The sequence below is a fragment of the Tursiops truncatus genome, chromosome 8 (assembly GCF_011762595.2).
Source record: "Tursiops truncatus isolate mTurTru1 chromosome 8, mTurTru1.mat.Y, whole genome shotgun sequence".
NCBI lineage: Eukaryota > Metazoa > Chordata > Mammalia > Artiodactyla > Delphinidae > Tursiops > Tursiops truncatus.
In genome coordinates, this window is record NC_047041.1 from 96,362,354 (window position 1) to 96,379,344 (window position 16,991).

The window sequence follows — 16,991 nt, forward strand, 5'->3', positions numbered from 1 at the left end:
CACAACCCTTGGTCCAGAAACACCTGCCCCACCAACTCAGACGCCCCTCACCCTCCCAGGCTCCAGAGCCCCCGACTCCTGCTGCACCTCACTCCGCCTCCTCTTCTTTTTGCTCTTATTCTCTCCTGAAGAGCTCTCATCGCTAGACACAAACTCTTTGCTCTTGAAGCTCTCACTCAGCTGCCTTGACGAAGACTTGGATGACGAGCCCCTAGAGGGTGTTGATTTCTTCTCCATCTTTACCTTTACTTTCTTCTTCTTCTTTGACTTATCCCTAGATTAGCAAGAGGGGAAAGGGGCTGGGCCCTCAAGTTCCCACCCATGGTCAAGGCCAAATCTCTCCTGGCTGTAACGGGGCCTTTCCCAATCCCAGCCACACTGCCCAGCTCACTCTACATGTGCACAGCCAGCCACCTCAGCCCCAAGTGCCCCAAGGGAGCACGTCATAAATGAATAACCGGAAGAGTCAAGAGCTACAGCCTGAAGCAGCCCTATATGCAAAATGTACTTAAAACCTCTTACTTTCTCTTTAAAACTCCATGTGAATTATGCTCCATAATAACGAGTATTTTTCATTTCCCCATACCTTCAAATCAAACTGACCCTCTTAGGAAAATGAGCCATATTTATCCCAGTGACTTGGGCAATTCTCTAGCACATTACCCATACTTGGGCAACTGCCTACCCAGCTCTGAGGAGCACTGCCCACCACAGTCAGAAGCGTATCTATTATCTTTAACACCCCGATCCTCAACCTGGAATTGCAAACATACCTGCCAAGAAAGCGGTTACGGGGCCATTTTGTTCCCAAGACTCACCTTTTGGAAGACTCACCCCGGCCCCCTTCATATTCTTTCATGGCTTTTTCATATTCCCTCCTGGCATCCTCAGCCTTGCGATCCCACTCCTGTCTCACACACACACACACAGACACACAGACACACACACAGACACACACACACACACAGGAAAAACACAGGGAAAAATGAGGCCTCTTCCCTGACATAGGCTAAACCAATACAACAAAGTCCCACCAACCCCTCATGTCTGCTGCTACATACCTCTTTCTTCTCTTTGGACATTCCCTTCCAGATCTCGCCCGCCTTCTTGGAAAGATCCGTGATACTGATGCCAGGATGGTCTGACTTGATCTTCTCTCGGCTGGCGTTGAGCCACAGCATGTAGGCAGACATGGGCCTTTTGGGGGCATTAGGGTCTTTGCCTTTCTTTACCTACGTAAGAACCCAAATGCCTTCGGCCGTCTATTTCCACAAACCGCCCCGCCCCATTTTCCCAAAGAACTTATCTGGACAATTTCTTAGGGGGATAAAATGGAGAGAAGACTAAGTAGCATCAGGCCAGACTGAGAGCTCCCCAAGGGCAAAGACAATGTCTTCCTCCCCTCTGCACCCCAGGGTCAAGCTCACTAGGGGCCCCCTTCCTTGGGCTCCTGGCACAGAAGAAGCCTGCCCCCAATTCAAATCTCCCAGAAGCTGATTATCTCAAGGGCCAGAGTGAAAAATTTCCAAGATATTCATTCCTCAAGGCCATCATCACTGACTATAAAAATCCGCCCCGGAGGACCGGTCAGCAGGCCCTACTGGTGGAGGACAGGAGAAGGTAAAGAGAACAGCTTCCCCAGCGCCCTCCCACTTAGCAGAGTCTCTACCTCCACGGGCTTCTTGCGACTCTTGCGATCCTTGGCCATCTTGGCCTTTTTAAGCTGCTTCCGTTTCTTCTCTTCCCGGTCACTGTCACCCTCATTACTGGAGGAGCTGGCAGAGGCGTTGCTGTCAAACCTGTCAAGGAGAGTGGGGCTTAGACTCGGGGAGAGAGGACAACACCCCGCAAGCTCAGGACAGGAGGAAAATGAGCCCAAAGATACCTGCCCAGAAAGGAGAGAGGGAGGAGGACCACGGCCTCCCCCCACCAGGCCCCAACCCTGCCTCCTCCCCTGTGCTGAGGTGGCTTCAACCACATCCTCTCCAGACCCAGCCATGGCAATGGGTTACTTGCTAAATCAATCAGCGAGAAACAAATGAACCAATGCGCTCCAGTGGCTCTCCTTGGTCATGCCCTACCTAACCCAGGTCCTACACCGTCCCCACATTCCTGGGGACAAAACCACTGTCTGGCCTTGCCCAGAACATGCCCCAAGTCCATTTCACCGCTTCCTTTGATCTAATCGTTTTAATCTGCCCTGTAGTCTTTTCCGATGAAGAGATAATTAGTTACTATATAAAAAGCGGGGAAAACCAACTTCAGTCCAACCCAGTGTAACCCAGTACCTGTTGCACCTGGAGCTCCTCAGAAGGTGGAGCTGCTTTACACCTCAACGGTGCTGAGCCGTTTTCAAGGCATTTTCACAAGCATTTGCTCACTGACCTCGTAAGTATGCGGCAAGCACAACTAGTGAACTCCAGCAGATTTTTTTTTTTTCTTTTTGCCACCCAACATTCATTCCCAATTCTTCTGAATTAAGAGAGTTCCAATTTCCTGCTGGGAACCACCTTGCCCCATTCAGGAAGGGCCTACCCCAACCACAGGCTCTAAGGGCGGGTAAATGGCTTAGTTCTGGCCCATCAGAGCACATCCTAGTAACTCAGACTCAGGAAGGGGCAGTAACCACATTGTTTACCACTGCTCTGAGCAAACTGGCATTTCTGGGTGTTAAACCAGTAGGATTAAGCCTGTCCAAAGCTTCTCAGGGTCATTTAACACCGCATGGGGCAAACCTATCTAAAAATAAGGAAATCAGAAGAAATAAAAAGATTCCCCACAGCTTATAAGCAGCTGGGTCCAAGTGCCTGAAGCCAATTCTATCACCAGACTCTCCAGTTACACGAGCTTGTAAAATTCCCTCCTACGCTAAAGTCAGTCTGAGTCTTTTCTGACATCAGCGATCAAGAGTCTCGATGGATACGGCACGGGGAGAACACTGCCATCTCACAGGTGGGGACACCACGATGCAACGCCTGACCCAGTGATTCCCAGCTGGGAAGCTGGCAAGCATTGATCCTTACTCCCATTCTCTCTCCACTGTCATTTTCTGGCTCCACAATGTGCCTTGTACTTACAAAGCATCTTGACAACCTCCAAAACACTTCCACGTATCACTTCACGGGAGGTCACTTTTCCACCCTCGGTCCGTAGGTAACGCTGACACGTGGGAACGTCCAGAAATATTCTGGTCCCCTAAGTTTACAGGCCGCCACCTCACCCCCACGAGGGGGACCCAAAACTCACTCCTCTGCCACATCCTCCTCCTCTTCACCTGGGTTGAATGACTCATCTGAAAAAGAGCACAGGATACATCAACTCTGCCCCCATGGAAATCCCAGACGCCCAGCCCCCGCCCCACGGAAGAGCCGCCCCGCCCCCATGCACAGCACTGCCAAGGGGAGCCCACCGGTTTCTTCTCCTGAGTCATCACTGCTGTCGTTGGCATTCTCCTCCCGGATCTTGCCCTCCTCCTTCATCCGCTCCAAGTAGGCATCGTGCTGGTCTTCGTCGGAGTCGGCATATTCATCATAGCTGGGGTTCATGCCCTAGTCAGGGCAGAGGTGAGAGTGAGGGCCAAACCACCCCGGTGCCTGTAGACTCAAAAAAGCGCTCCCCATGCCTGTGAGTAGATCAGAGCAGCGCCCAGAAGACCCTGGGGCTGGATTGTCCACACGCAGCCAACGTGCAGGGCCTTTGCCCCAGACTTCCTGCTGGCGGGGTTAGTCCAAGCCCCTCCCCCTCCCAGCCCCACTGGGGGCTCCTGAGGGGCTGCAGAGACTGCTCTAAGGTCATGCTGAGGAAACCTGCACCAGGAGGGGGAAGGGGTCACACGCACCTCTTTTTTCTATAAGAGTAAGAAGAGAAAAGAGAGTGAAAAAGAAGCCAGACGAACCCCTGCCCCTTCGCCCCGCAGAAAGAACAGGAGAGAGGCTCATCCTTTCCACACACACAGGTACCTCTTTCAATCCTCGGTTTTTGATGTTGAGTTTTTTTGCATTGACAAAATCAAACAGTTTTCCATACTCCTCCCTGTGAGGAGAGATGCACCACATTACTAGACAGGCAGGGCCAACACAGGGGTGGACCCCATGCTGTCCTGACACCCATGGGCCAGGACAGACCGTGGGGCTTGGAGCTCTTGACCGCACTATTCCAACCCAACAGCTCAGAGACTCCCGGAAGACGGCAGGAAGAAAGAGTCAGGCACTAGCCTTGAAGGAAACCTACATGGTCTCAAGAGTTCTGGGAAATAAAAGGTGGGGAGGAAGGTGCACCTATTTACCAATATGCACAGAGCAAGGGGAGGATGCAGGGGGAGGGGACGTGTTCATCTTTTTACTGGTCTGTATCTCATACTTCTCAGGGTTGTTATGAGGATTAAATGTGAAGATGTTTGTAAAACGTTTAGCCCACGGCGAGCACTCAATAAACATTAGCTGCGTGTTCTCGGGCACAAAGCTCATTCCAGGAAAGAGGGAGATAGCATTTCCCTCACGGGGGCAGTGGAGGAGAAGAAGGGCTAATACCAAACACATAGAGCTTCCGTAATACGGAGAACGACTTTTTTCTTAATTACAGAAAGAAAGCAATGGAGAGGCTGCCAAGGCCTGAGCACTCCAAGGAGGACCAAATTCCAGGAAGCAAAAGAAAAGTCCTGCTCGAGGCTTGGGGAGTCAGGGAAGAGTCCCAACCCTGGAGAGTACCCCAGGCCATGCCAGCCTTCCCGGTCGAGGCTGGGTCAGGACCAGGATGCCCAGGAAGTGACTGACAGAGACTCTCACCTCTCAATGCTACTGAAGGTATACTGAGTGCCCTGCTTGGTCTCAATTTCAAAGTCAAAGGAACGAGTGGTGGTGGTACCACGGGCAAAGTTGACAAAGGAGATCTCATCGAAGCGGATGTGCACAGGTGGCTTGTGGACGTAGATGAAGCCCCGCTCCAGTGGGTACAGCAGCCCCGAGCTGGCCTTGTAGGAGCAGGTGATGCACTGGGCCCCCGAGTGCCTGGTGGCAGGTGCAGGGAGCTCAGTCAGTGCCGCCTCAGTAGCAGGAGACGCACTGTGTGCTCAGGCCCTCAAGTGAGTAAACCTCACTACGCTGCTATGATGGGGGCAACTGACGCCATCAAGCCACAACCCAACCAGGCCTCCAACCAGCTGCATTCCCATCCCAGGACAGCTTTACCACGGAGACACGGCACAGCCCATCCCCAGCAGGCCACGGGCCCAGGCCTGTACTCTCACCCTTGGAAGTTGCCTGGGACTGTGATCTTGCGGTTCACCAGGGCTTTCATGACCCGGCTGACCATCTCATAGAGGGACCCTGACATGTTCTTGGTGAGCCGCCCCTCGAAGCGCTTCTCCACCTCTTCCCTGCAAACAGGAAGACGTGGTCACGAGCACTGCTGCCTTCTGCTGGCACACCTGCCTCCTGCCTGGGCCAGGGACACACTCACTCGTTCATGTTGAGAGTCAAGGAGATGTCCTCGTCCTTCGAGAAGAGGAGGATGAGGAAGTGGTAGCGGGTTTGGCCCTGCTTGATGGGGGGATCCAGGCTGATCTGGGAAGGAAGAGCCGACCAAGTTCAGCACCAGTCAGTGCTCCACAGGAACGTGCTGGTGAACTAAACACTGGTGAGATACGTCTACTAAAGACACGGGCAAAACCCAGGGCAATGCACCCCCAGCGGCTTCTGCTTTTACCACAAAAAACATCTGGCGCTGGTCCTTGTGGGGCAGCAGAAAGAGACGCAGCACTGTGGTGTAGGGGATCTTGTAGTCAAAGGTCTTGCCGTGCAGGTGCAGAAAGGTGGGGTAGATACGGATGTCATAACGGCCTCGGGGAGTCAGACACTGCAGCTCCCGGAAGATGCAGATGGCGTCTCCAGTGGCCTGGATCACATCCGCCTTCGACAGCACGTTCTGGGCAAAGGCCTGCAAAAGCACACACTGGTAATCAAGCAGCAGAGACCCCACCCCTGGGCTGTCTGGGGCCTGCTCCACACCATCTGCTCCCAAGGCAACCGGGGAAGGCCTCACCTCAACGGGGTCCACGCCATCCTCCTGGGTGGGAGGCACATAGAAGCGCACCTCCATGAGAGAGACCTCTGCATCGTCATTCTGGTGGAATTCCAGGGTCACCTCATTCTTGCCTGTGGTGCACTGGGACACGTTGCTAAGAGGTATCTCGAAGACCGGCTGGTCGCCAATGTCGAAGGAAAGCAGCTGCCCTGGGGGAAAAGGCGTATCGAGCCACAAGCTCTCCCCTTGGCTCTGCATAAACTATGTCCCGCCAGACTATAGGTTCCCTAAGGACAGGGCACTGAGGCTATTTTGTTAATACTGTACCCCAGGGACTAGGCACAGTGCACCGTTGGTCCTCGATTCAAGTACATGATAAATTACAAACTGACAGGAGATCAGAAACAGTGGCAGTAAGAGAGTAAAACAAGCTAAAGGCTGAAACCCTTCATCCTTCCTTCTCCCCCCAGACCTCAATCTTCCGCAAGACTCACCACCAAACTTCACTGTTCCCCAGTTCCAACCCTTCACACAGAGGTCCTTCTCCATGAGCTCCAGGCGATAGTGAGTTTTGAAGAAATCAGAGAGTTTCTCAAACTCCTGTGAGTAGAAGGGAGAGAACAAGCCCAGTAAACCCCAGTGGCCTTAACACAAACTTGAACATTCTGGGATTATCTATTTCTGAGAAACTGTCCAATATACCTTTTATCAGAAATCCACACTGACTTAAAGTCTCAGCTATAAAGCTATTTAAAAGGCTTTTGAGGGCTTCCCTGGTGGCGCAGTGGTTGAGAGTCTGCCTGCCGATGCAGGGGACGTGGGTTCGTGCCCCGGTCCGGGAAGATTCCACATGCTGCGGAGCGGCTGGGCCCGTGAGCCATGGCCGCTGAGCCTGCGTGTCCGGAGCCTGTGCTCCGCAACGGGGAGAGGCCGCAACAGTGAGAGGCCCGCGTACCGCAAAAAAAAAAAAAAAAAAGGCTTTTGGAAAAGGTTGTTTCTGGAGACCGGCTCTCAGGCTGGGGGAGGAGTAAATGACTGACATTCCTGGCTATGCACCTCACAATGGTTTTCTGACTTTGTACAGGTATTGCTTTAGTGAAAGTGGAAACGAAGATGAAGTGAAGTCTTTAACTCAAGCAGTTCAAAATGAAAAAACAAAACCCAAACTAAAGCATCAGGTAAGACCCTGAACCTGGAGAGAGGCCATAGGCAGAAACCACCAAAAAATCAAAACAGCAGAAACACTTCCGGAGTCAAGGCACAAAAAAACTCCCAAGACTGACACCCAAAGCTGAACACTGATTGCTTAATAGCTTCAATGGTCCTGCACTAAGGAGCCCAAACTAGCATTTACATGGTTATCAGAAAAAGGAGCCCCACTTCTCTCTAGAAGGTTAAAAATCAAGAAGACGGCACAGTACAAAGGGGGCTATGGCAACAGGACACCTCACCGACTCCCGGAAGCCGTCGTACTTGTAGACATGTCCGTTCTTCGTGAGCAGTTTAAGTCCGTGGCCCAGAGCTACTCGGCGCCAGATACCTTCTGTCAACTCCCCAGCCTGGATGTTGTCCACTTTGCCGGTCTTACTATTCTTGAAGATGATGCCCTGGCGGCTCAACCTCAGCCGACCATCATTCTGTTGGAAAAACAGGTCCAAATGCACGGGAACAGCACACAATGCAGACCAGGGTCAGTCCCACCCAGCACCCCTTCTGGGCTGGCCAGATAGCAACGCAGGAACAACAGCTGAAGGGGTGAGGGCCAATAGGAGACAAGCAGCCAGAAAATGTGGATTCTAATCCTGGCCCTGATCCAGAACCCTTGCAGGTCCTCAGTTTCGGATTCAGGGCTGAGCAGCAGGTGTGGTCCCTTCAGATTCTAACATTGTATAATTTTTATACTCTCTCAGGATTGCTTCTTGTTGAGGAAACACCAAGTACATATCATACTCTGACTCCTTTTCCAAAGTCGCTACATTGATGATACTGCTACCTCATCAAGACAAGCTCTTGTTAGTAAACAAAACGTCTACTCCACCTCCCTCCCTCCACCTGTATTAAAAACCCAAACCCTTCTTACCATGGAGCCTTTCACCTCCTGATACACGTCGTTGAACTCCAGTGTTTCTGCCATGCTGACCTGCCGCTGTTAAGTGTGCAGATACACGGCAGACTGGGAATCTGAATTCGAGAGAGGGAGATAAATAAGTACAAAGGACAACACCTCATTCTGCCTACGGATGGAGCCAAGTGGCAACTCTTGCTGTGCCTGGGATGTCTCAAGATGTCCTCTGCCTGGGAACCTACAGGCCGACTCTGCCGAACTCCAGGGGCCAGGCCCAGCCCGGGCTGAAAAACCAGGCCTGCCTGAAGTAGCGCTTACATCCCAACCAGACACCCACTCTGGGCACTCCACCGGGCGCCATGGCAACAAGCAGCGGAGCCCCAGGACCTGCCCGGGAGGCAGCACCTCGCCCGCGCCCCAACCCAGCTCAGAGTGCAGGGTTTCCCTCCCAGAGCCCCCGCCGCGACGCGGTCCCGGACCCACAGTTCTCCCCTCCCCCTAAAATGGATTCGCCCGCCGCCCGCGGATTCCAACGCGGAATGGTCCATCACGCGCATCCCGCGGGGGAGCAGGGCCCGCGCCCTCCTGGGGAACGGGGACGGCGACCACCCACCTTCTCAAGCTGTCGCCTCGCGACGGCCCGGGTACGGGCAGTGGGCGCGCTGGGGGACGCGGAGCGGGGGTGGGGACGCGGGGGATGGGGGGGACGCTGGGGAGGCTTTTCCCGCGTGCGCGGCCCAGCGTCCCGCCACCGGAAGCCCGGCGCAGACCATAGAGCAGACGAGCTGGCTAGAGAGATGCGAGCCCGGCCCGCCTTAGCGGCGGTCACATAGAGCGTCGTCGGCGCTGGAGGACCTGAGGGAAGAGGGGTGTGCTGAAGTCTCACCCGCTTGGCAGCCGACTAGAAAGTGGGAGCGCGTCGGGCTCTTTAAAAATTACAGACACTTCAGGGGATGACTAGGTTTTAAAGAGAAGTTGTGTAGTTGTATTTTATCAGACTTTCCACAAATGCGTGTGTACGTGTTGGAACGATGTGTGTCCTCTCTCTCCTGCACAATAGTGGTTTCGTGGAGTAGAAAGGAGTCTGTGGGACCAAAAGGAAAATATTTCATGAGTTGTGGAGAGAAATGACTCCTCCCACTGCCTTCTCTGAGAATGCGGGTGTTGGTGTGTCTGTGACTGTACTGCCCTCCCCTGTCACATGGGATTGGATCCTTTTTGAAATGAGTTCACTGCATCCAAAAACTTCACATCAGTAACTGCAAGTTGTGAGTCGCCTGGAAGGGGCTGGCCAGCGGGTATCAAGTTAGAGTGTTGGTGTCAGATTCACCATGGAGCTGGAACTGATCTGAAATCACATCAGCCTGGGATTGCAGAAACCAGGCCCCGCCTTATATAGTGCTAGGGTGCGACTTGCAAAATCAGAGGAGGCCAGACCTGGAAGACATGTTTGGGTTCATCTGCTCCAACCTCCTTTTGCAGATGGGAAAGCTGAGGCCCTAAGAGGAGCGGCCCAGGGTCTCAGTTGGCAACAAAGCTGAAGACTAAGAATCCAGATCTACTTACCCCAGTCTAGTTCTCCTCTGTCGTCCTCACCGTGACCCTACATTCAGAATGACTGATAATATGTGTCGTGTATGAAGACATCAGGATAGAATATTTGAACTCAAGATTTCTCTGACAATCTGACCTACTGTTACACCAGCTTGCTAACTCGATCCTGGGACAAGAGACAACGGGAATGCCCTGTTGCTCCCTGAACTCATAACTTTAACCTCTGGGTAATGGCTGTTACCGCACTATCTAGCAACATAAATTCAACAAGATTCAATAAATATGTATTGAGCTCTGATGCAGTGATAAGATTTGAGGAAACTAATAAACAAGATGGAAACAGCACCAGCCTTCCAGGACCATGTAATCTAACAAATGATTCAGATAAGTAAACTGACAGTAAAACAAAACGCCCAGAAAAACCCAGTATGATAACGCTGTGTTAGACGTAGAGTTTCAGCCACTGCCAACATGAGTAGGAAATGGGAACTGTAGGACTCTTTAATCACCCCTTCCCAGGAGACCAAGAGACCCCCTCCCCATGACCCATGCTATTAGTGGCAACTCGAGAAAGGAGAGGATGGCTGTAGAATCGAGCAGCGTTAGGAAGACCCTCAGGAATGCAGGCTGTTTCGTGGCTGGGGGGTGGGATATTGCAAGGGGCTTTCAGGAGAGCATGAAGCAGCTGGTGAGCCAGGCTAAAGATGCAGCATAAGAGAATGGAACAGAAACGGTACACGGAGTGCAGATAAAACATGAGTCCCAGAGGGCCCTAGCCAGATGCATCCTGGGCAATCAGGAGCCTGGGATTGGAGACCCCACCCCTGCCATGACATCACAGGGGAGTGGGGTGGAGACGAACAAAAAGGGGGTCCCCCACCCTGGCCCTGGACTCTTGGCAGCCCAGAGTGTCAAGAGCAGAGGAAGGCTGAGCCCTGGGCTAGGGTTGCCCGACTTAAAGGAACAGGCTCCCCATTCCTCAAGACCCTCTAAGCTGCCCCCTCCAGGCCTCCATCTCTTGTCTCCCCATCCCTGTGACCTCTCCTCCTTGAGGCCACCATCGGGTCTCTTCTGAGGGGTCACTGTCTCAGCATGAACTGCATCTCAGATTTCTTCACCTACGAGACCACCAAGTCGGTGGTTGTGAAGAGCTGGACCATCGGGATCATCAACCGAGCCGTTCAGCTGCTGATCATCTCCTACTTCGTGGGGTGAGTCTGTGGCCCTCAGGTCCAAGAAGGAGGACTTCCCGGCCTCCGGTCCTCCCCGTCCTGCCCCTGGTGTTGCTGCCCAGCTGCCTGAGCTTCTCCCCGCTCGGGGCCCACCGTCTCTTCCATGGGGCCACATCCCAGAAACTGGCTTCTGCTGCCGCCATCGGGGATCTTGTCCCCAGATGCGTGCGTTTTCCCAGTAAATCCTCCGGAGTTGGGCAGCGGCCTCTATGCACACACACCAAGGAGGGGAGCCCTTGCCCCTGCACCACCCTCCACCAGGAGAGGTCCCAAGTGACCAGCTCCCCTCCCCTCTCTCGTCTCCCCCCCGCCCCAAGCAAGCCAGAGGACAGACAGACCCCACACACACACATCTTCCCATTCCCCTCAGTCCACTCTTCGGGGGTCTCGGAAAGACAGGGGAGCCAGGGAAGGGGAAGGGAAGGTGCCGAGACGAGGGAGATGGTGACGGGTTGACCAGGTGGATGGCAGAGGGGGAAGGAGGCAACGGACCCGCTGTGGAGTGAGGAACTCCTGTCTGGCCGGGGGAGATGCTGAGAGAACGTGGAAGGGGAGAAGCCCTGGCTCTTGGAGGGCAGGACAAAGCGGGGCGTTGGGTGAGGGCCTCTGTCCCTGGGGAGGGGTGGGGAGAAACACAGGTGCAAATGCCACTCAAGGGGAGAGCTACTGTGGAGAGAAGTGGCTTTTCTGAACATGATGTAAGGACTCCCCTCAAGGATCCAGAAACGCTCCCCTTTGTCAGAAGGCATAAATTCCCTACATCTACCTGACGTTGTACCCTAGAACCCATCCTGGGAGCTGCTTAAGAGCCATCAAGGTCCGAACACGCCCCTCTCGGCCCCCACCTCTTGGAGGCAACCCGCTGCACACACCCACACACAGAGAGATATATATGCGCAGAGCAGACGATGGCCGGGGGGCAAACACAGGTTCTGTCCTTCTTGTGGTCATTTGCATTAGGAAAGCTGGGCAGAAACCTCGGGGGTTTTCTTTCCTGGCACGCGGGTCTAGGCTCGTGCTGTTCCCTGAGACAAGAGTTCTGCGCGTGTGAGACAGGAAGCCACTGATGCGGGCCAGGAGTTAAGGCAAGGAGATCAAAGGCGGCCTGTGTGCGCGTGGGCGGGGCTGCGAGAGTGAGCCCGCTGGTCTGCGAGGCGCCGGCGTAGCGTGCGGGTGTGAGCCTGGAAAGGTGGGCAGGCGTGGATTAAGGGGTTTGTCTTGCACCACACGCTTGCTGAGAGGCAGTGGGCTCCGTTCACGTGGATGTTGGAGGCAAGGCTGCACAGCCAGTGCACCTCTCGGAGATATTAGAGGAGGGATTCAAGCTTTGGGGTAGGATTAAATGGCGTTAAATGAAGTTCCCTTCCAACTCGTGGTTTCACAAGATGTGATGTTTGCAAATGTTCCCCAGCTGCATGTCCAGCGCCTGGGGCAAAGTTGGTTCTTAAAGGCTCCATGTTCCCGTGTATATGTGAGGCTGTGGTTGTTTATAGCCGCAAAATGGTACCTCGCTGGTCCAGGTGAGCGCAAAAGCTGCCTCAGCACATTCCGGCCTGGCCTGGCTCCGTGGGCTCCAGGCAGGAGATTGATGGAGGGGAGACACAGCAGGCTCCAGCCCCCCCACTGCCCTTGTCTCTCCCTCATGCTGATCCAGTCTGATGCTCCATCCTCAGTGCTGGAGCCCAGCCTGCTGGGGCGGGTGTGAGAGGCTCTTTGGCGTCTTGATATCCAACCCCATCGATCTCCCAGCCTGACAGCTCCCCGCAGAGCAGTGCCTGGCAGTTACATCAGTGCGGTCTTTGGCTCAGCCCCTGGCCTGAGCCCCATCTTTGTGCACATGAGCCCGTGCACTGTTAGGACTGCACGAATCCATTGTCATGAATGTAGAAAAAAATGTATCAAGCATCTCTTCATGACAGGCATTAGGCACCGAGGAGAGAGCGGTCGGCAAAAGCAGGAAGGGTCATCACCCTTATGGAGCTGACAGTGCTAGAGACGGATATTAATCAAATCATCTCCACAAACAAATGTAAAATTCCAGCTGTGGCTTAGGGTTGAAGAAGGGCCGCACAGAGCTAGGAGGGCCACCAGTGCAGAGGTGTTTGAATTTGACCGGGGTCGGGGAAGTAAGGGAAGGCTTTCTGGAGACGTAACATTGAAGCCGGGAGCTGAAGGATGAGTAGAAGCAGCCCAGGTGAAGGAAGGGAAGGAAGGGGGTTCCAGGCAGGGAAACCCAGCTCTGCAAAGAGAAAGAGGCTGGCAAATGCGGGGAAGACAAGGTCTTTGTGGCTGGAGCAGAGAGAGCAAAGGCGAGGATGGTGTAAGATGGGGGTGCCGTCACAGGCAGAGGCCCTCAGATCAGACACCCTCAGATCTTTCGTTTTTACAGAAGAGTAATGGATGTGGATGGGAAGCTACTGATGCGTTTTAACCTGTGTGTGTGTGTGTGTGTGTGTGGGAGAGAGAGAGAGAGAGAGAGAGAGAGAGAGAGGGAGAGAGAGATGGGAAGATTGCCCTGGCTGGTACACCAAGGATTGCAGTGGGTAGAAGTGGATACAGGAGAACCTGCTAAGGGTCCATGCGGTCATGAGAAGAGAGATGATCACGGCTTAGACTCAAGAGAATCTGAAAGGATTTTTAGTGCTTTGATGTTAATGCTTAACTTGAATCTCTTCTGTATGAGCCCAGCCAGGTAGACCAGATGCACAGCTTTACCTAGGACGTATATGACATGAGCCAACCATTTCACACAGCGACACACCACCTACTCGACCACACACACACACACACACACACACACACACACACACACACACACACACACACGAGAGGCCAGGACTTACAGGTGTTTCTCACGTTCTCTTTTCAGGCCCAGGTGGTAATGGCCAGTCTCCTCTGGGGGTGGGACTTCCTAAGAGGCAACCCCCTTCCTGTATCCTGTGGGCCCCTGAGGTGGAGGAAGAAGATCCCTGGGGCCTGAGTCCCCAGCAGCAGCGGGCAGCGCTTGGCCTGAGGTTGGTTTCCAGGGAAGCCACCTTCCTGGAAGCCAGCAGGGAGGGCATTCCTGGCCCTTTGATGCTCCATCCACGGGAAGGGCCTGTGGAGGTTGATGGCGCCCCTGACCCGTCCCAGCCCTGCTCTTCCCGCCCTGTTCCTCCCCCTACGAGGCCCATCTGCACAGCCACCCGCTCTGATTCATGACATTCAGCCTCGTGTAAAATCTTATGGAGCTCAACGTGCAAAGCAGTTAAAGGGGGAGCCTCTCTAGTTCAAAGAGCGGGACGTGGAATCCCGCCTTCTCGGCCCAAGGTAGCCCCTGAGCCACCTGGACGGCACACCAGGTGCCTTATGGTGGGAAGAAGTGTTGAAGCCCCTCCTGCAGGTCAGGAGAGAGGAGTGGTTTTCATTCTTGTGTCCCCTGCACCCTCACCGCAGCCCCGTGAGGGGGAGACCTGGTTAGAAGCCTGGCTCCGACACCAACAGGAGTGGAGCTTAGACAGCTCGCTTTACGTCTCTACGTCTCAGTCCCCATATCTGGAAAATGGGTGTAGGAATGCCCCCTCCGAGAGTCCTGGGAAGGGGAGGCGACATAAGCCCGTGCCTGCCTGGGACGGGTGACTCAGGAAGATGGTGACAGTTGTTATTTCTCAGATTCCCCTGCATGTCCCCCTTTCGCTCGGCCCAGCTCACACCTTCCTAAGAGACCCCTCTGCTCCCCACACACGCGCGTGTGCGCGCACACACACACACCCCTCCCCGGTCTCCTCCCTGACTCCCTGGGCGGGGTGGACAGGAGGGTGCTGGGACACTGCTCTGGCCTCCTTCCTGCACATCCCACCTGCCAAGGAGTTGCCACCCGCCTTCCGCTCTATAAATAATGAACCAGGAACACGAGAAAAAAACAAGTCAGAGCAGCAGAGTAAATGCCAAGAACTGAAGGCTCAGTCCTGCCCCATCTCCTCAGCCCTGGCCTCTGGAGACAGACTCAGTCCCTCTCTTCTGGAAATGCAGCATCCCCTTATCTTGAGCTGCCCTGATGATGCCTTTGGGCCCCACGGGGCCACTGAAACTCTTCCGCTTGTTATTTAACTCGGAGAGAGAATTCTGACGCGGCCGCACCTCCCGACCGGGTACAGGAGGAGCCATGAGGGTGGAGGACCAGAAGGAAAGAGGCTGGCTAATCGTCCCTCGAGCCCTGGACTCTTCCTCCTGAGACTCTCCTGAGCTAGGAGGTGCTGTCCCAGGCGATGGGGCAGGGCCAGCAGGACAAGGACCAGGGTCCAGCTCAGGGGGCCAGCTGTGGCCAGGCCCTGAGTGGAACACAGCTGGGGACCCCCCTGGGGTGGCCGCGAGCGCTCTGGCCCTGCAGCCGTCTGCCGGGGTTGGAGCCTGCAGGCCAGCTTGGCGAGTCAGCGCAGTGCTCTGTGCCTTGGTTCCTTCGTTTGAAACGTGAGGATAATAACACAGGTGTCTCGTTGGGTTGTGAGTAAGGATTCAATGAATCCTCAGCACGTACAGCACTCCGTGTGCCGTGTTGATTATACGGCGACAAACAACCATCCGAACTCTGCTTCTCAGAGTTCTGAACGAGAACAGCCTTTAAGGACAGGGGAGGGGCTCCAGGAGACCATTTCACTGATCCACACTCAGGGGAGTGTCCGCTCCGTGGCCAGGCACACGGAGGTTCCAGAAGGGCGTGTGGCATCTGTGGCTCCCACCTGGGTGAGGGCACAGCAGCGGCAAAGGTGCTCCAGCTGCAACCTCCCTCCCTTCGCTCCAAGGGCCCCAGCCCTGGAGCTGGTGGCGCTCTTTTCGGTGACTTCACCGTTTTCCGTAATAGCGACGCTCCCTTCCCTTCTGCCAGGACATTAGACGGCAGGTGGGATGTTTATGGGAGCCACACTCCCTTCGGAGGCCTTGATGAAACCCCTCCCAGTTTAAAAACAGAAGAAGTAAAGCACGGCTAGGGAAGTAAAGCACGGCGGACTTCCACGGAGGCGTGGCGTTCCCGGGAACGTTTTACAAGCAGGCAAATAACTCTTAATAGTGCATCACTCAGAATGCTGCCTGGGATACGGCAGCAACCGTAAAACAGGTGACAGGCTAGGAGCCCTCTGCCAGGCTGGCTGTGACCAGCCTTTCTCTCCCACTCGAGACAGCATTCAGAATTCAGGGGCGCGGGAAGCCCCAATGGGGGGATGACTCTGAACCCTCTCTCTGAAAACGGAACAAGGAGCCGCTTGCAAACGTCAGCCTGTGTTCCCATAAACAGGACCCCACAAGTGACCGTGACCCCGGCACGACCCGGGAGCTGCTCCCCTCTGCATCTCCCAACATCAGGGGGCCCCAGGGGTCAGAAAACTCCTGGGCTTGACATCCTAACCCCTCCTCATAAACTCCTTGGGTCAGCCTGCGAGCTGCCCTCACCGCTTCCCAGCCTGGGAGCCCCCCAGCTTTGTCTCCTCTGTGCCACAGTCTCCGTTTCTGCCACTCAACTTCGTCTGATGGAGTTCTGCAGCCGGATACCACCCTGGTTAGCATCAGAAAATGACCCTAACCCCCGCATTTCCTAAAGTACGCTCCTAGATTCCCTGAGACGTCACCAGTGTTCTCCAAAGCTGAGCACACGCAGCACTTTCCAAACATATTTGAAGAGGTTTTCTGGTCTGCACGGCGGGGACGGTGAACGTGCCTCCCCACGTGCTGTCAGGAACAAGTACTGAGGCCCCGCGTGGTATTGAGGCCGAGAGTGGCTCGAGCCTCGAGGGCTGGGATGGGTGATTTCACGTGGAAAGGTGGGCACCTCGCGGAAACGCAGAGGGAAACAAGTGATGTGTCGGCGGGCCCTTCTTGCTGCTGGGGGAGGCTTGGAGGGCAGAAGGGAAGGGGCCCCTCCCCGATCCACGTGGTCCCGCACTGGCTTGAAGCTGCAGGGAGAAGCCAGTACAGGTAAATGCCCACTGGGTGGCAGCAGAATCCAACGAATAAGATTACAGGCCCCTCCTCCCTTCCCGCCCGACTCCCTTTACCTGCCAGGTGAGGGCTTGGCAAGGCCCCTCCTTTCCTCCTCTGCCCCTTCTCACCGGACCCTTGCACAGACGGAGCCTCTGCGAAGCGCG

At 54.7% G+C, this 16,991-nt stretch overlaps 2 protein-coding genes and 1 long non-coding RNA gene across 4 annotated transcripts in view; 2 read left to right on the forward strand and 1 right to left on the reverse strand.

The window, feature by feature from the left end:
• The window catches only part of LOC141279395 (uncharacterized), a 5,636-nt gene extending 1,377 nt beyond the window's left edge, over positions 1-4,259 (forward strand). Inside the window, exon 2 of the long non-coding RNA XR_012333541.1 lies at positions 4,168-4,259. This is a non-coding gene — a long non-coding RNA (uncharacterized lncRNA). The remainder of the gene's footprint in view (positions 1-4,167) is intronic.
• SSRP1 (structure specific recognition protein 1) overlaps positions 1-8,836 on the reverse strand; it is a 9,490-nt gene extending 654 nt beyond the window's left edge. The window contains exons 1-16 of one of the 2 annotated variants that reach the window (XM_019948343.3): positions 8,700-8,836; positions 8,102-8,202; positions 7,473-7,658; positions 6,516-6,621; positions 6,040-6,230; positions 5,704-5,934; positions 5,458-5,561; positions 5,246-5,374; positions 4,785-5,006; positions 3,960-4,032; positions 3,410-3,548; positions 3,247-3,292; positions 1,670-1,799; positions 1,062-1,232; positions 819-907; positions 88-274 (exon numbers count right to left, since the gene is read on the reverse strand). In XM_019948343.3, the coding sequence (XP_019803902.1) occupies positions 88-274; positions 819-907; positions 1,062-1,232; positions 1,670-1,799; positions 3,247-3,292; positions 3,410-3,548; positions 3,960-4,032; positions 4,785-5,006; positions 5,246-5,374; positions 5,458-5,561; positions 5,704-5,934; positions 6,040-6,230; positions 6,516-6,621; positions 7,473-7,658; positions 8,102-8,155 (2,058 nt within the window). In that variant the 5' untranslated portion in view covers positions 8,156-8,202; positions 8,700-8,836. Of the gene's footprint in view, positions 1-87; positions 275-818; positions 908-1,061; positions 1,233-1,669; positions 1,800-3,246; positions 3,293-3,409; positions 3,549-3,959; positions 4,033-4,784; positions 5,007-5,245; positions 5,375-5,457; positions 5,562-5,703; positions 5,935-6,039; positions 6,231-6,515; positions 6,622-7,472; positions 7,659-8,101; positions 8,203-8,404; positions 8,515-8,699 lie in introns of those variants that run through there. The other variant, XM_019948344.3, reaches the window with a different exon arrangement.
• A 145-nt stretch (positions 8,837-8,981) lies between these two features.
• Positions 8,982-16,991, forward strand: part of P2RX3 (purinergic receptor P2X 3) — a 32,316-nt gene continuing 24,306 nt past the window's right edge. The window contains exon 1 of the mRNA XM_033860719.2: positions 8,982-10,851. Coding sequence (XP_033716610.1) covers positions 10,733-10,851 — 119 coding nt within the window. The 5' untranslated portion in view covers positions 8,982-10,732. The remainder of the gene's footprint in view (positions 10,852-16,991) is intronic.